This window comes from Protopterus annectens, chromosome 10.part0, assembly GCF_019279795.1.
Source record: "Protopterus annectens isolate FY-2018-M chromosome 10.part0, PAN1.0, whole genome shotgun sequence".
Classification (NCBI taxonomy): Eukaryota; Metazoa; Chordata; order Ceratodontiformes; family Protopteridae; genus Protopterus; species Protopterus annectens.
Window position 1 is genome coordinate 1,759,274,650 of NC_056744.1, and position 14,344 is coordinate 1,759,288,993.

At 40.6% G+C, this 14,344-nt stretch overlaps 1 protein-coding gene across 5 annotated transcripts in view; it reads left to right on the forward strand.

Annotated features, from left to right (window-relative positions):
* The window catches only part of LOC122813988, a 558,403-nt gene that overhangs the window by 385,525 nt on the left and 158,534 nt on the right, over positions 1 to 14,344 (forward strand). For 3 of the 5 annotated variants that reach the window (XM_044086560.1, XM_044086561.1, XM_044086559.1), the window contains exon 8: positions 4,600 to 4,629. The exons of 1 other annotated variant lie outside the window; for it this stretch is intronic. In XM_044086560.1, coding sequence (XP_043942495.1) covers positions 4,600 to 4,629 — 30 coding nt within the window. The remainder of the gene's footprint in view (positions 1 to 4,599; positions 4,630 to 14,344) is intronic. One more of the 5 variants, XM_044086562.1, reaches the window with a different exon arrangement.

The following is a 14,344-nucleotide window of genomic DNA, read 5'->3' on the forward strand; positions in this document are numbered from 1 at the left end:
TTCTTGGCTAGAGATATGCCAACAAGTGGTGGGGGCTATGTCCTTTCCGGTCCTTTTTGAGAGGAAAACCAGGAGTTGATCAGACTCAGTCCTTCCTGTCCTTAACTAGAGGCAAGCCAGCAGGAGCTCAAAGCCAGTCTCATCCTGTTTCTTAGTGAAAAACATCTCCAGCAGATGCCAGAACTTTCTTGAACATGATAAGAAATAAGTTTGTCATTAGACCAGTATTCTTTCTGCTCTCAAAGGCAAATGAAAAAGGCATCCAGGGTTATGGTCATCATCTCTGTGGCATGAGAAGAGCTCACTAAGTGCCCAGAAATATGTCTTTCCAATTTGTGACACGAAGCAGTGAAAGTAAGTATCTAAAGCCATGTGCTTGTTTTGATAGCAGATAGTCCCAGAAACTGCTACACACATGTCTTGTCTGCTCCTGCTATGATGCAACCCTAACAGAAGCATAGCCTTGTTTTTCCTTTTCCTGAGTGTAAACAGTCACAGGTGGTGCCATATTTTCCTCTGATAGGTTACAATTCTAGAGGTACTCTGAATCACATTCACCCTTGTCCATGACATGGTAGTACTGCAGCAGTTAAGAGTTGTGTCCTGTCTGGTTTTAGCAGGGCACAACTCCAGCATGTCTTCTCCATTATGGACTGCTGTAGAAAGTTAATTCAGAAGGTGCCTTAGGTTATGTTCTTTGTGTCCTTCATGTTTGTAATATCATGTAACTCTTGAAAGTACCCAGGCCTATGCTCACCTCACCTCTGACTGGAGCAACACCAGCGTGTCCCCAGAATTTTTGCCTTTTGTGTCTCTAATGAAGTGTCCCAACCATAATATCCTTCTTACCCCAATGAGAAATAACTGCAGCGGGTTCCCACCACAATATCCTTCCTAACCCTAACAAGAAATAACTACAGAAGGTTTCCCAACCCATGCCCAATGTATCTGTTATGAGAGGCAATTGCAGTAAGACCATAAAAAAAAAAAAATAAGTCAAATACCCAGAGCCTTGCCATTACTGTTTCAGCCAGGCAGTAACTATAAAGCTATGGCCTTTCTGTTCCTTGCAGGCATCCACAGACATATCCTTCCTGTGTCTAAATGTTAATAACAAGAGCCAATGAGAGGTCTTCCTGTCAGATAACTAGAGCTATGTCACTACTTTACATAACAGAATGCAAACACAGCAGGTGAACAAAGCTATGTCCTTCAATGTAACCTTTTTAGAAGCCAAGAGCCATGTCTTTTTTTTTTTTGCCTGTGATGAGAGACACCTTTGGGAGGTGACAAAATCCACCCTTCTTAGTTCTGATGGAAGCAACCACATTTGATGACAAGAACAATACACTTTCTTTTTGTGATTGAACATAACCCTATCTCAAAAGCTGGATTTGGCAGGAAACAATCCTAAAAGAAACCAGAGTCATTTTCTTCCATCTTCTTAATTGGCAGTAATCCCAAGAATAGATTTGAAATATTTGCTTGTAGTCCAATATAGGAAAAATATATGGCATTCCCAGAGTTATGCGCTTTTTATCCACAATGGAAACCCCAGCATGTGGCTTTTTTTAATACTGACATGCCCCTGATGGGAAACCTAGCAAGAGTCATGCCTTCCTGGTCCTTATTATGAACTAGGATCTTTGGCCTACCCAAAGCATGCCGTAATTTTAGTGCAGTTCATATGCACAGCTTAGCACATGGGCATCTAATGCTGAAGACAAGCTACTTTAACTTTACTCTCATTTTTTCTGCCTGAGTTAAGACCCTCTAGTCTCTAGTAGGAGCCATTGCTAACCTGGAAAGTCATCCTCTCCACTAGGATAGGTGAGACAGCATTTAAACCTTAATCCTCAGCCATGTTTAGCTCTTCCAGTGTTCGAGCATGTTACTCAAACCCAGGTCTCCTGGGTCACTGGCAGTGCTCTATCTCAATGCACCACACAACTGGCCAGTAACCTCCTTTAACCAATGTCTTCCTCATATATGTCCATGCAGAGATGCTGGTGCTCTGAATTGCATGCAGCCTCCCCCCCCCAGAAAGTTTCATATTCATTTAATAAAAACATTCATAGTTGTCATATATACTTATTTTATCTTACATATCACACCCTGAGTCCATTTTTAAACTAAACTTTCCCTGTCCTAATAGTTTTTATATAAAATAAAGCACAAGCATTTTTGGATAAACAAATTAAATGGTCAGTGCTCAGTGGAACTAAGAAGTGACTAACAAATAACACACTGAAGATGCTTACAATGATCTATAATGAAAACACAAGGAAAAGCTTAAGTATCACTACATTATTGTCCGCTAATGCAATTGTTCTAAATATGATAACATGACAAATAAGTCCAGAGGCTGTGTGAAATGGGATTAATGACACTGACAAATTACTGCTAGTACATTCTTTGGACAGTTACTTTGTTTAAACATAGTTTAGATGGCTCTCCTTTACTGTCACTTATTATGCTTTTGCTAGGACTGCAGTTACATTGTGGGCTCTGTTTTCAATGTGCACTGGTGGATTGTGGGTTCTGTGTGCAGTGTGCACTGGTGGGTTGAGGGCTCTGTGTGCATTGTGCACTGGTGGGTTGAGGACTCCTTGTGCAGAGTGCACTGGAAGAATGTGGGCTCTGTATGCATTGTACACTGGAGGGATGTGGACTCTGTGTGCAGTGTGCACTGATGGGTTGAGAGCTCTCTGTGCAGTGTGCAATGGAGGGATGTGAGCTGTATATGCAGTGTGAACCGATGGGTTGTGAGCTCTCTGTGCAGTGTGCATTGGTGGGTTGAGGGCTCTGTTTGCAGACTGCAATGGTTGGTTGAGGGTTCTGTTTACAGAGTGCCCTGGAAGGATGTGGGCCCTATGTGCAGAGTGCACTGGAGGGATTTGAGCTGTGTATGCAGTGTGCACTGATGGGTTATGGCCTCTGTGTACAGTGTGCACTGGTGGGTTGTGGCCTCTGTGTGCAGTGTGCACTGGCAGGTTGTGGGCACTGTGTGCACTACTCACTGGTACAGTGTGGGTTCATTAGTGCTACCTGAAGTCTTTATTAAATGCTTCATCCTAGAGAACGTGACCACATATCTCCCTTCTGTCCTCTGAATAACAGAGGTTACTTATCCCTTTTCAATCCTGGTGCAGTGAATGACATACTATTAGCTCCATTTCTAGTTTAGAACAAATATAATTAGAGAGTGTCAGTGAGAAATTGTTTTCATTTTCTTTTTTCGCAGGTTAATTAAAGCAGTTCCTGCTCATGAAGCCAGCAATCCCCTTGGTTTAAAGCAGTGTTATTGCTATCAACAGATAATACTTGGTCATTGACTAAAATTGTAACCAAGCCAGTTTTCATAGTATACAGATTTTAGCTATATCAACAATTATTTCCAAAATAAGATGTTAGATGACTAATAGATACATTAATTGCATATATTCATACAATTTGAATTAATTGAATTTCCATGAAAAAGAAAACAGAACACATTTTTTGAGACTGGCTTAACACTTCTGTGCCAACTGGTAGGACAGATTATTTGTCTGAGGTATGTCAACAAAAGCATACCCTGGACTACACACCACCTGTCAACTGTAGGTAGGTAGGGTTTACCTACCAACTATAGGGTACAGTCAGCATTACTCAAGTTGTTCTTTGTCTCAATACATGCAACAACATGAAACACACTATCACAGTACCAGACTCCTCGGGCTAGTGAGAGAACATTTTCAGTCATCAAACATGTTAAACATGGACTGATTTCAAAGTATTGAATGGCTGAATTGTTGAATCCAAAATGGTTGAGACCATATTGTCGGCAGAAAACAACACCTGCAATCTACTAAAAACAATACTTTTGCAAGTGGGATAGCTCCCTCATACTCCCCACACCCCTACTAATTATATACACCAACTCCAAGATCGTACTACAGTGAGGAATAGGGCAAATTCCCCGATCCCCACTGTATCGTAATCCCAGCCAGAATGGTTCGATGGACTGAATTGTCAGCCATATAGGTTTTGAATTTATTCAATACTTTGAAATAGACCCATTAGACATTCCAGACCCTGTCAAAAGCTCCATTCACAAGTGAGACGGTGCATCTGATGTTTGGAAACTTTTTATACGAATGTCATCTGAAAGTTATGGCATCCACAGTTCTTGATGACATTAGAATTCTTAAACAGAGAATAAGGATTCTGCAAAGCTGACTCCAAAACTAGGCTACCAAAATACACAGAAAATTGTTTGCTTATTCTGTGATGAAATCTGATCCTGGAATTTGTAAAGTCACTTTATGCCCTACTTTTAATGTTTTTAGAGCATATGGCTTTAAAATGAATTGCTGCTAAAAGGACATACAGAGATGTCAGCCATGATACCTTTTTAGTTGATCACACCAGGTATTGCATGCCAAATCTTGTTCTTGTGATTTTAAGGTGTGGTTGCTAGATCATTTATTAAACTGTTCTTTTCTGGGGGTCTGAGGTTATGCATCTTAAACTGCTACATAAACAGATTTCTCTGTTGGTGGTTAACTATGGTGTTTTAACAGTCTCAACTAATTCCAGTTTTCCCGTTTGTTTAATTAGCAGGGAGCATCCCAAGCTATGAAAACTCAAGTAAGTTCTGAAATTTCATTAGTATTTTAGTGCATAAAATATTGAAGAGTCTATTAATTTTAAAGAAGTATAATCAGTATGCCATTTAATATTAAAAAGTGTACCAAATGCCAAAATGCCAGTTTGGTGGTTGCCACCCAAGAACTCTGCCAGGACTTCTGGTGATTAAAAAGGAGTAAATTGTAGTATCTTATCAAGCAGTGTACTTACAGCTGATTCAGGCTTTCTCTAAATGAGGGCATATCTATTATGCCTGCTCCCACCTCAAGGGTAGCTATGGTGAATTTTTAGAAACCAGACATTTGTAGTTGTTGATGACCCCCCAGACCCCCCCCCCCCAGTGCTGACATGCAGAAAAATGGTAGCTGTGGACTACCAATCATATAGTGTCGAGACAAAACTAGACATTTCCTCAGAATAGAGAATGAGACGCAACCATTAAAAGTTTTGCCTTCTGGCAGGGCTAGATCCAACACAAGATGACCTAGGCAGTTACCTAGGGAATGGTGCTGGCTGGGGGGGCCTGGGCATGGCAATGCAAGAACCAATTTACAGTTGCTAAAATATCCCACCTTACAGCCATTTTTGCTTAATGCATAGCTCCAGTTTCATCTCTCTCATTGTCCATTGAGACTGTAGCTGTGATGCAATGCAGACTTCTGAAATTTGGCATATGTTTTTGAAAATCAGGACAGGAAAATGGTGACATCAGGCAGAGATATTACTTGAAGCACCATGCCGAGCTTTTTACAAAGTTTATAGCAAGGAATACTAAGCGCTGCAAGCATACTAAATTTCTACGCTGCTTTTTAAAAGCACTGTTTGAAAAGGAACATGTGTGTGTGTGTGTGTGTGTGTGTGTGTGTGTGTGTGTGTGTGTGTGTGTGTGTGTGTGTGTGTGTGTATAAAATGCCCCAGTTATAGGAGCTGTCTAGTTAACAGACTCAAACCCTACACCTTAGCTATGAGATGTAAGAACATTAATCAACCACATCAACTGCTAGGCCTCCTTTAAGTACTTCTTTTTTTCTTTTCAGTAAATCACTAGGAGTTTTTTTCAGGCACACAGGTGTGAAATGTAATGTGTTTGTGCTACAATAATTTGTATAGCATTTAGTGCAGATGAGTAGTGCTATGAGCTGTTAAAAAACAGCTTCCTGTAGTATATACTGTAGTTTGAGTCCCTCAGCCTTCATTTATCTTATATGTAGCCGTCCAATTTACTTAACTAGATAATAATCCTGAGCTGATCCTGAAAAGGGACACTTGAATCTGTTAGACTGCCCCAGCCTGTTAGCAAATGCCTTACACATTTGTCTTTTGAATTTTTACATCCTTCATATAGAAACTAATTAGTACTTCGCTATATGGTAGTTAAGTATTAATCCCAGCATGTCCCTTGTAGTTTAATGGGTTGCCAGATGCATTTTCACTAAATGTGAATTTCACGGAAAGAGGTGTTTACTCTTTTTCATTCTAAGTCTGTTTTCAGTGTAAGCATGTTTTGCTTTGTTCAGAAAATGGCTGTCAGCTTTTTTTTTTCATGTAAAATCTGAAATAAAAGTTTTAAATAAATTCCAAATCTCTGTGCTAATTTTATGAGTAAAGAAGGAAGTAGAACATACACTGACAGGTTTGAAGAGTGTTTATGATAACTTGGGAGTGACCACCAAGCAATGGGATATTGGTATTACTGGCGGGGGCCTGATTCATTACCCACGATCTGGCTCTACTCACTCTAGTTATGTATACTGTAACAATATAGCATTTTTAGCCATTCATTGGTCAACCTGTACAACTATTCTTGATGACTGAGAAGACATAGGGAGGACCAAAATGAGATATGCCTGTCCTGCAAGAAAGCATGCAAGCCCACCCCCCAAAAAATATGTTCTATGCAGTAATGTTTTTAGTTTTTGTATGACTTGTGGGTTGTTGAACAAAAGCTGCTGCAGTATTTATGCTGTCTCAAATTGTTTTGCTTTATTCATTGCTCTAAAGAATAAATTAATTCATTAATAAGCCTGGATTATGAAACATTGTCTAAACTGCATTTTACTAGCCTAGACTTGTAGCATTTTAGTAATATATTTTTGTAGTACCTTCTTTACAGCTTCCAGCAAATGCAAAAGGGTTGACATTTGTCAGGTCATATAGTCTATATTATCTGGAGTAATGGTCAGAGCCATCTGATCTTCAGCATTCTTTATGTAGTCATTGCTTGCATATTATTGCGATACATTCTTCTGTAAAAGATCGGACTATGAAGGATTTCAGCATTTAGTTGAAAGCTGTTACTCTCTCAGCAAGCATAGAATACGGAAACTCTGACTTGTTAATGAGTTGCTTCCTTGGACAAGGGTGCAGGGTTTGAATTTGTCCACCTTTATGAATCTACATTGTGACATTGTGCAAGTCACTTAACCAGACAGTGCTTTGGAGAAATTGGGAATTTGGACTAGGCTTCTTAATGGTCTTCAGGACTGTGTGCCTAATAACTATGTACCTGTTGTTATTGTTGTTGTTTGTCAGCCATTCCTTATTGCATAGCTGATCTAGTTCAGGAAATGTTATGGCAATATCACCAGCAAACTCATTTCTTAATGTAACATAGGCAATTTATTCTTAAAATGCAACAGGTACTGCATTTGTAGATGAAGCACTGGAATGCACAGCTGTTTGCCAGCAGCAACCATTGCATTAGTAATGGTTCTCTTTAATGTGTAATTATGCAGATGACTTTTGCTCCTGCAGAAATTGTGTATATTGACTTAGCACATGTTATCATGTGGTTACTATTTTCTTTGCTCTCATAAATACTCTTCTGTATAAACCAAGCTGCACATAGGTTCATAGGTAGGTACTAGGCTATTGGCCCAAGGGCCTATGTAAGCCTAGCCAACAAGGTTCCCTGGCTTACGCCACCCAAGTAAGTTATTTTCCTGTGCCCCTGTTGAGCAGACACACAGAAGTGATCCCCGGGGTGTATTTCCTATTTTCCATCCACTCATCAAGATTGTTCTTGAAGAGTACTAATGAAGAACTTTGCTTGACATAGATGGGTAACCTGTTCCAGAGTGTGGTGTTCCAGAGTATGGGAAGTCTCTGGGACAGGAATCTATCCCTCCAGCATGTCCTGTTTATTGTGGTGACAAGGTTTAGGTCCCTAGAGCGTGTAGCTCGGATGGATTGGGATTTCCTTAGGTGTAGCATGTCCAACAGCTCTTGGTTTGACATAGCTTTATATGTTAGGCAGAGATCACCTCGGAGTAGGCGATATGCTATGAAGTAAAGCTGGATTTTTTTGAGGTGGTCAGTGTAGGGTATTTGTTTGAGGCCAGTAATCCTCTTTGTAAGGTACTTTTGTGGCCTTTCCAGCTGCTGCAGATGTCTTGTGAGGTACATTCCAAAGACATCTGCAACTGCAACATGGCTAGATCATATGGCATGATTCTAGCAGTCTTTAGACAGTTTCATGTAGTTCATCCAAAGCTACCAATAAAGTACATGTAATTTATTTCTTCATAACAATCAGGGGTGTACACAGTTAACAAAGTGTCAATAACTTCTAGTGGGTTTGGAAGCCCTGTGTGGATGAGAGTACCTTGTGCTGTTATCATTTGGTCATTTTGAAACACTCCTTAATCAGGCTTTGCAGGGCTAGCGTGCATGTGTGTGTTTGAACTAAGTTGGAATAGCTGGGCTACTGTGTGTTTGTGTGAAGCAAATCTGAAAAATGTATTTTTGGTGCAGATATCTGAAAAGGATGCAGTCAACAATGTGGCTTTAATTGCTGGGTTTAACAGATGTCTAGTGATAAAAATGATTGTCTATGCTGAGTTGGTAAAGTTAAAAGCCATTAGTTTGTCTTTGCAGGACTAGTGTGCTTTTGTGTAAAGCAATTTTGAATACTTTTCTGGGCCATTTTCATCACAATCAGACATGTAATGTTTACACAGTCAGTAAAGTGGCCATAATTGTTGATTATAATGACAGCAATTTGAGTGACCTTTTATGGCTGAAATGTTTTGAAATGGATACTTTTGTCATGACTGATTAATACATTTAATTTCACTGCTTACTGGAAAAAATATTCAAAACTACAACTTTAAAACACACTCCTAACAAATGTTGCTGTATTAGATAAGAAATATAATCAAAAATAAGTCAGGAAGGAGGCTCAAAGAATTCATGCATTTATGCAAGGTTCTAAAAATGTGTGTGGGGGCTCATTGTTTAAAAACAGCCTGGGGCTCTAGGTACACTTAATCTGCCACTGGCCTGATGCATTTTCAATGAATCTAAGTTTCAAGGGATGAGATGTATAATGTTGCTCATACTAAGTCTATTTTCAATGAGAGACTGTTTTGTTTAGCAAATGGCCATCAGGGATTGTGCTATAAAAATTGAAATAAAAGTTTTAAATTATAACCACTGCTATTACCATTAAGATACCATTAAGCTCCACTGGCTTGAACTGCCCAACCTCCTAATCTACAATCAGCTCTGCCTCTGTCATTCTATCTATTACCTCCTCAATAAGTGTCCTGCCCTCAAAAACCTAGTACAACATCACTCAGCCAAAAGGCCTCTTAGATCATCAAGCAAACTACTACTAGAAGTCACCAACAGCTACAATAGCTTTGGAGATGCACTATATAGTAGTTCAGTGGCTAAAAAATGGAACTCTGTCCCTACTAGCATTCAAAACACATCATCCAAAGCCTCCTTTAAAGACCTCATCAGGCAACATCTCATGCAAAGTTGGCAGTGCCATGATTGCTCCCCAGGCTAGTGAAAGCGGATAACATATGCATACTAAATCTAGAGCAATTGATAATAGTTTTTCAATCTTACTCACAAACACTGGCTAATCTACAATGTATGTACTGTACCTGTGTACTATGTATGTATTCTACCTACATTCCAAAGTTCAGCTGTACACCACAAATCTATTACTTACCTTTATTTTTAAAATTAATATATTTTTTGATTGTTCTCTCCACTGTAACTGTTTGTGCCGCATACCACTGTAAAAACATGTCTCTTGTAATTTGTGTGTATACTGATTATGTCTAAATAACTAAATGTGTCTGTAATTTTTCTTTGTGGAGCTTTTCTCCCCGGGCCTCTGCTGAAAAAGGGCTTTTTCGGCTCAGTCAGACACCCCCGGTTAACAAATGTAAAATAAAATAAAATAATAATAACCAGATCTCTGTAATCATCACACACTGACAGGTCTGAACAGTGTTTACGGTTGTTTGGAGTGTGACAGCCAAGTAATGGGACACTGGAATGACTGGGTGGGGTGTATGGTCTTTTAGCTTTCCTAGGACAGATGAGTGCCTTGTCCAACTCATACATATTCTGCCACTAAACTAGTTCATTCAGTTCTGCTAATGCTTTATGCACTCTGAATGTCATGTGATAGGTGTAGGTAATATGTATATTATATGATAGGTGTAGGTAATATGTATATTATATGATAGGTGTAGGTAATATGTATATTATATGATAGGTGTAGGTAATATGTATATTATATGATAGGTGTAGGTAATATGTATATTATATGATAGGTGTAGGTAATATGTATATTATATGATAGGTGTAGGTAATATGTATATTATATGATAGGTGTAGGTAATATGTATATTATATGATAGGTGTAGGTAATATGTATATTATATGATAGGTGTAGGTAATATGTATATTATATGATAGGTGTAGGTAATATGTATATTATGTGATAGGTGTAGGTAATATGTATATTATATGATAGGTGTAGGTAATATGTATATTATATGATAGGTGTAGGTAATATGTATATTATATGATAGGTGTAGGTAATATGTATATTATATGATAGGTGTAGGTAATATGTATATTATATGATAGGTGTAGGTAATATGTATATTATATGATAGGTGTAGGTAATATGTATATTATATGATAGGTGCATACATTCCTGCTGGTGCATTACATAATTAGACAAGCTTCAGTTCCTTGTATTAATGGTTCATAGGTTCATAGGTGTGTACTAGGCTAATGGCCCTGGATCCTTTACAAGCCTAGCCCATAGGATTACCCTGGCATCGTATCACCCAACCTTAGTTCTCAGTGCCTTTGTCGAGTAGAGCCACTGGAGAGATCCCTGTGGTGAATTTTCTATTTCCCATCCACTCCTCAAGATTTTGCTTGAAGAGGGCCACCGAGGTGCTCTGTTTGACATGTATGGGAAGTCTATTCCATAGCATGGGTAGTCTCTGGGTTATGAACCTGTCCCTCCAGCACGTTCTGTTGATTGTGGTAATGAGGTTGAGGTCTCTGGAGCATGTGGTGTGGAGGGATTTGGATTTCTTTAGATGTAGCATTTCTAACAGAGCTGGGTCAGACAGCAGAGATTGCCTCTAAGTAGGCGATATGAGACAGAGAATAATTGGAGTTTTCTGAGTCTGTCCATATAGGATGTGTTTAAGGCCTAGGATCCTCTTTTTGAGGTACTTTTGTGGCCTCTCCAGTTGTTGTAGGTGTCTAGTGAGGTACATGCCAAATGGGGCATTGTACTTGATGACTGGCCCAATAAGGGAAGACTAGAGGGAGACAATGACCTCTTTCTTCCTGGATGCAAACCCCCTTAGTAATGAGATGTGCCACATAGAAGGAATTTCTGACCACAGTGGCAATGTGGTGGTCAAAAGAGAGGTTGCTGTCACCTTGTGTTCCCAGATCTCTTATAACGCCTTCTGTGTTCAGTGGACTACCATCAAACCGTCAATTTGGTAATTCATGGGAACTGGGTTTTCCCAAAGGGGATGACGACACATTTTTTGGCATTGAGCTTAAGGCCATGGTTCTGACACCAGTCATTGGTCTCAGTAAGACCTTTCTGTAGGATGCCAACATCAATTGGGGAGTTAATAATGGCTCCTAACTTGCAATTGTCTGTGAACTTTGTCAGCCAGAGTCCTTTCTTGTTAGTCTGGACTTCTGAGAAGTAGATACCAAACAGGAGAGGACCCAGGACTGATCCCTGTGGGACTCCACTTGTGACTGGTTGGCAGTCTGACTTGGAGTCAGCTACTTTCACATTGTGGGTTCTATATGTGAGCCAGTTTGCAACCCACCTAGTGATATAGGGGTTGATGCCTAGTTTAGTGATTTTTTTCTATGATTCCTGAGTGGGGAATGGTATCAAAGGCCTTGGCCAGATCAAGGTAGGCTGTATGAACCACTTTGCCTTCATCCACAGCTCTGGTTACTGACTCAAAGAAGTCGTCCAAGTTGAGCAGGCATGAGCTACCCTTCACAAAACCAAGCTGTGCGGTATCCAAAGTTTAGAGATTCCCTATATCCTTGTTTATTAGGTCCATGATGATGTATTCCATAGCTTTGCTTATCAGACTTGTCAGGCTAATGGGGCAATAGTTCCCAGGGTCTGTAGTCGCTCCTCCTTTGTGGAGAGGGATGACTATAGCAGTGCGCCATTCAGTGGGGACACAGCCTGAGGTGAGGCTGTGATTGAACAGGGCACACAGGTAAGGTGCCAGTTCACTCTGTAGTTCATGTAGAACACAGCCAGGGATATTGTCAGGTCCCATAGAAGCTGTATTCTTGGCCTTGGACAGTGCTGTTTTAACCTGTGCAGCAGTAATACCGGGTGCCTGGCAATCTACTGGTATTGTGATTGGTTCTTTGGGGGAGGAGAGAGGTGTAAAGTTGGCACAGAATCTGTCGACCAGTATATTGGCAATATCCGTTGGCTTGGTATAGGAGGTGCCATTGTGCAGTTGCTCAGAGAAAATCTGGGTATTGCCATGGAGATTCTTTACATAACTATAGAAGGCCTTGTGGTTGTCTTTACTATCTTCTGCAATTCTGTTTTCATAGTTAGCTTTAGAGGATTTGATGAGGGATCTCAACTTTTTGTTGAGGCTGATAAGGGAGTTTTTCCAGTCTTGGGACTTCACCTTATTCCGCATCAGTTTCCTCCTTCTGTTGTAGAGTTTGTTTATGGCAGGGAGACCACCAGATTGGCTTCCTTTTTTTGGACTTCTTAGAAGTAGATACCAAACAGGAGAGGACCCAGGACTGATCCCTGTGGGACTCCACTTGTGATTGGTTGTCAGTCTGACTGGGAGTCAGCTACTTTCACATTGTGGTTCTGTTGGATATGGCGAGATCCATGCATTCGTGTATGTGTTTGTACAGTGCATTGGTGTATGATTCGGCAGTCATGCAACTATTCTCCATTTGCATGGGTGCCATGAAGTTAGCCACTTCTGTTTTTAGGAGCCCAAAGTTAGCTTTGAAGACGTTTTTCATGGTGGTTACCTTTGTGGGGGAGGGCAGGATGTGGATTTCCAAGGTGATTAGTTTATGGTCAGATCTAACCAGGGAGGCGTTGACTATTGGTGTTGAGCAACGGTCGCCCATGTTAGTAATTATCAGGTCAAGGATGTTGCTACTTCTAGTAGGGGTAAGAATTAGCTGGTCCAGGGCATTGGAATTAATGAATTCCAGGAAACGTTGGGCAAGTGTATTGGTACATGAGTAGTTTTCCCAGTTAATGGAGGGGTAGTTGAAGTCACCTAGTATGAGAGTGTTAGGTTGGATCCTAATATTCTCCAGGGTGCTTAGGAATGTGGAGTGTGAGTCTTGGGACATGGTTGGGAACCTATAACAGGCTATGACCTGAATCGCTGTCTTACCCAATGTTAGCTTCACCTGAAGTATCTCTGATGCATTATGTTGGGCTACCAGTCTGGAGGTGTGTGCATCCTTTATGGATATGGAAACACCACTGCCTTTGGAGCTTCGGTCCAAGTTCTGGAGCCAGACACTGTGGAATGAGTTATAGCCTGGTAGTGCAGGTGTGCTTTCTGCTGCCTTGAACCAGGTCTCTTTTACAGCACAAATGTCAATGTTCTCCATTTTAAGGAGTGTTTCGAGGGAGTGCATTTTGAGAATTAGACTTCTAGTGTTAAGCAGCATGACCCTTAGACTGTATTTGTTTGTAGCTGTTACAATGGTAATTTGATCTTTGGAATACCACCTAAAAAAGGCATTATAGGGGTTGCAAGAGCCTTGGCCAGTATTCAGAAGCCCAGGAGTGACAGATGCAGGCCATTTCTGGCAAAGCATCGAGGTCTGTCAGTCATGTCATCCCAGGCAGACAGATACTGGACCCCTTAGAATGACACCAGAAGCTTAGCCAGTTGTTGAAATCAGTCATTTTCTGCTTGTACTGTGGTATAATTCTGGGTGATGCTAGGATACTGCTCAGGGCTAGGGTCATACCCACCTGGGCTACATAATCTGAGAGCTCCTCCATGTCTCTTTTCATGTAGTCCGGGGAGGTACGTCTCAGGTCATTCACACCCACATGTACAATGACAGTCATATTTGTACCTGTTGTTGAGGGACCTGAGTGCATGCATTATGTGGTGGATCCTGGCACCTGACAGGCAGCTGACTGTTATTTTCTCCTTATTCAACCTAGTGAGTGGGACATCAGTGTGCCTCACTATTGAGTCACCTATGACTAGTGTGCTGGGCATGCTGTTTTGCCTTAGGGGCTTTGGTTGAGTGGCACACTGTTTAGGAGAGTTATATATCTTGTGATTGGTGTTGTGTTGTGGTGGTCAAGTGCATTTCTGCCTTGGAGGTCTCTGCTGTTTGGGTAGATTTTTATTGAGAGCCTCCATGAAGGTGGGTG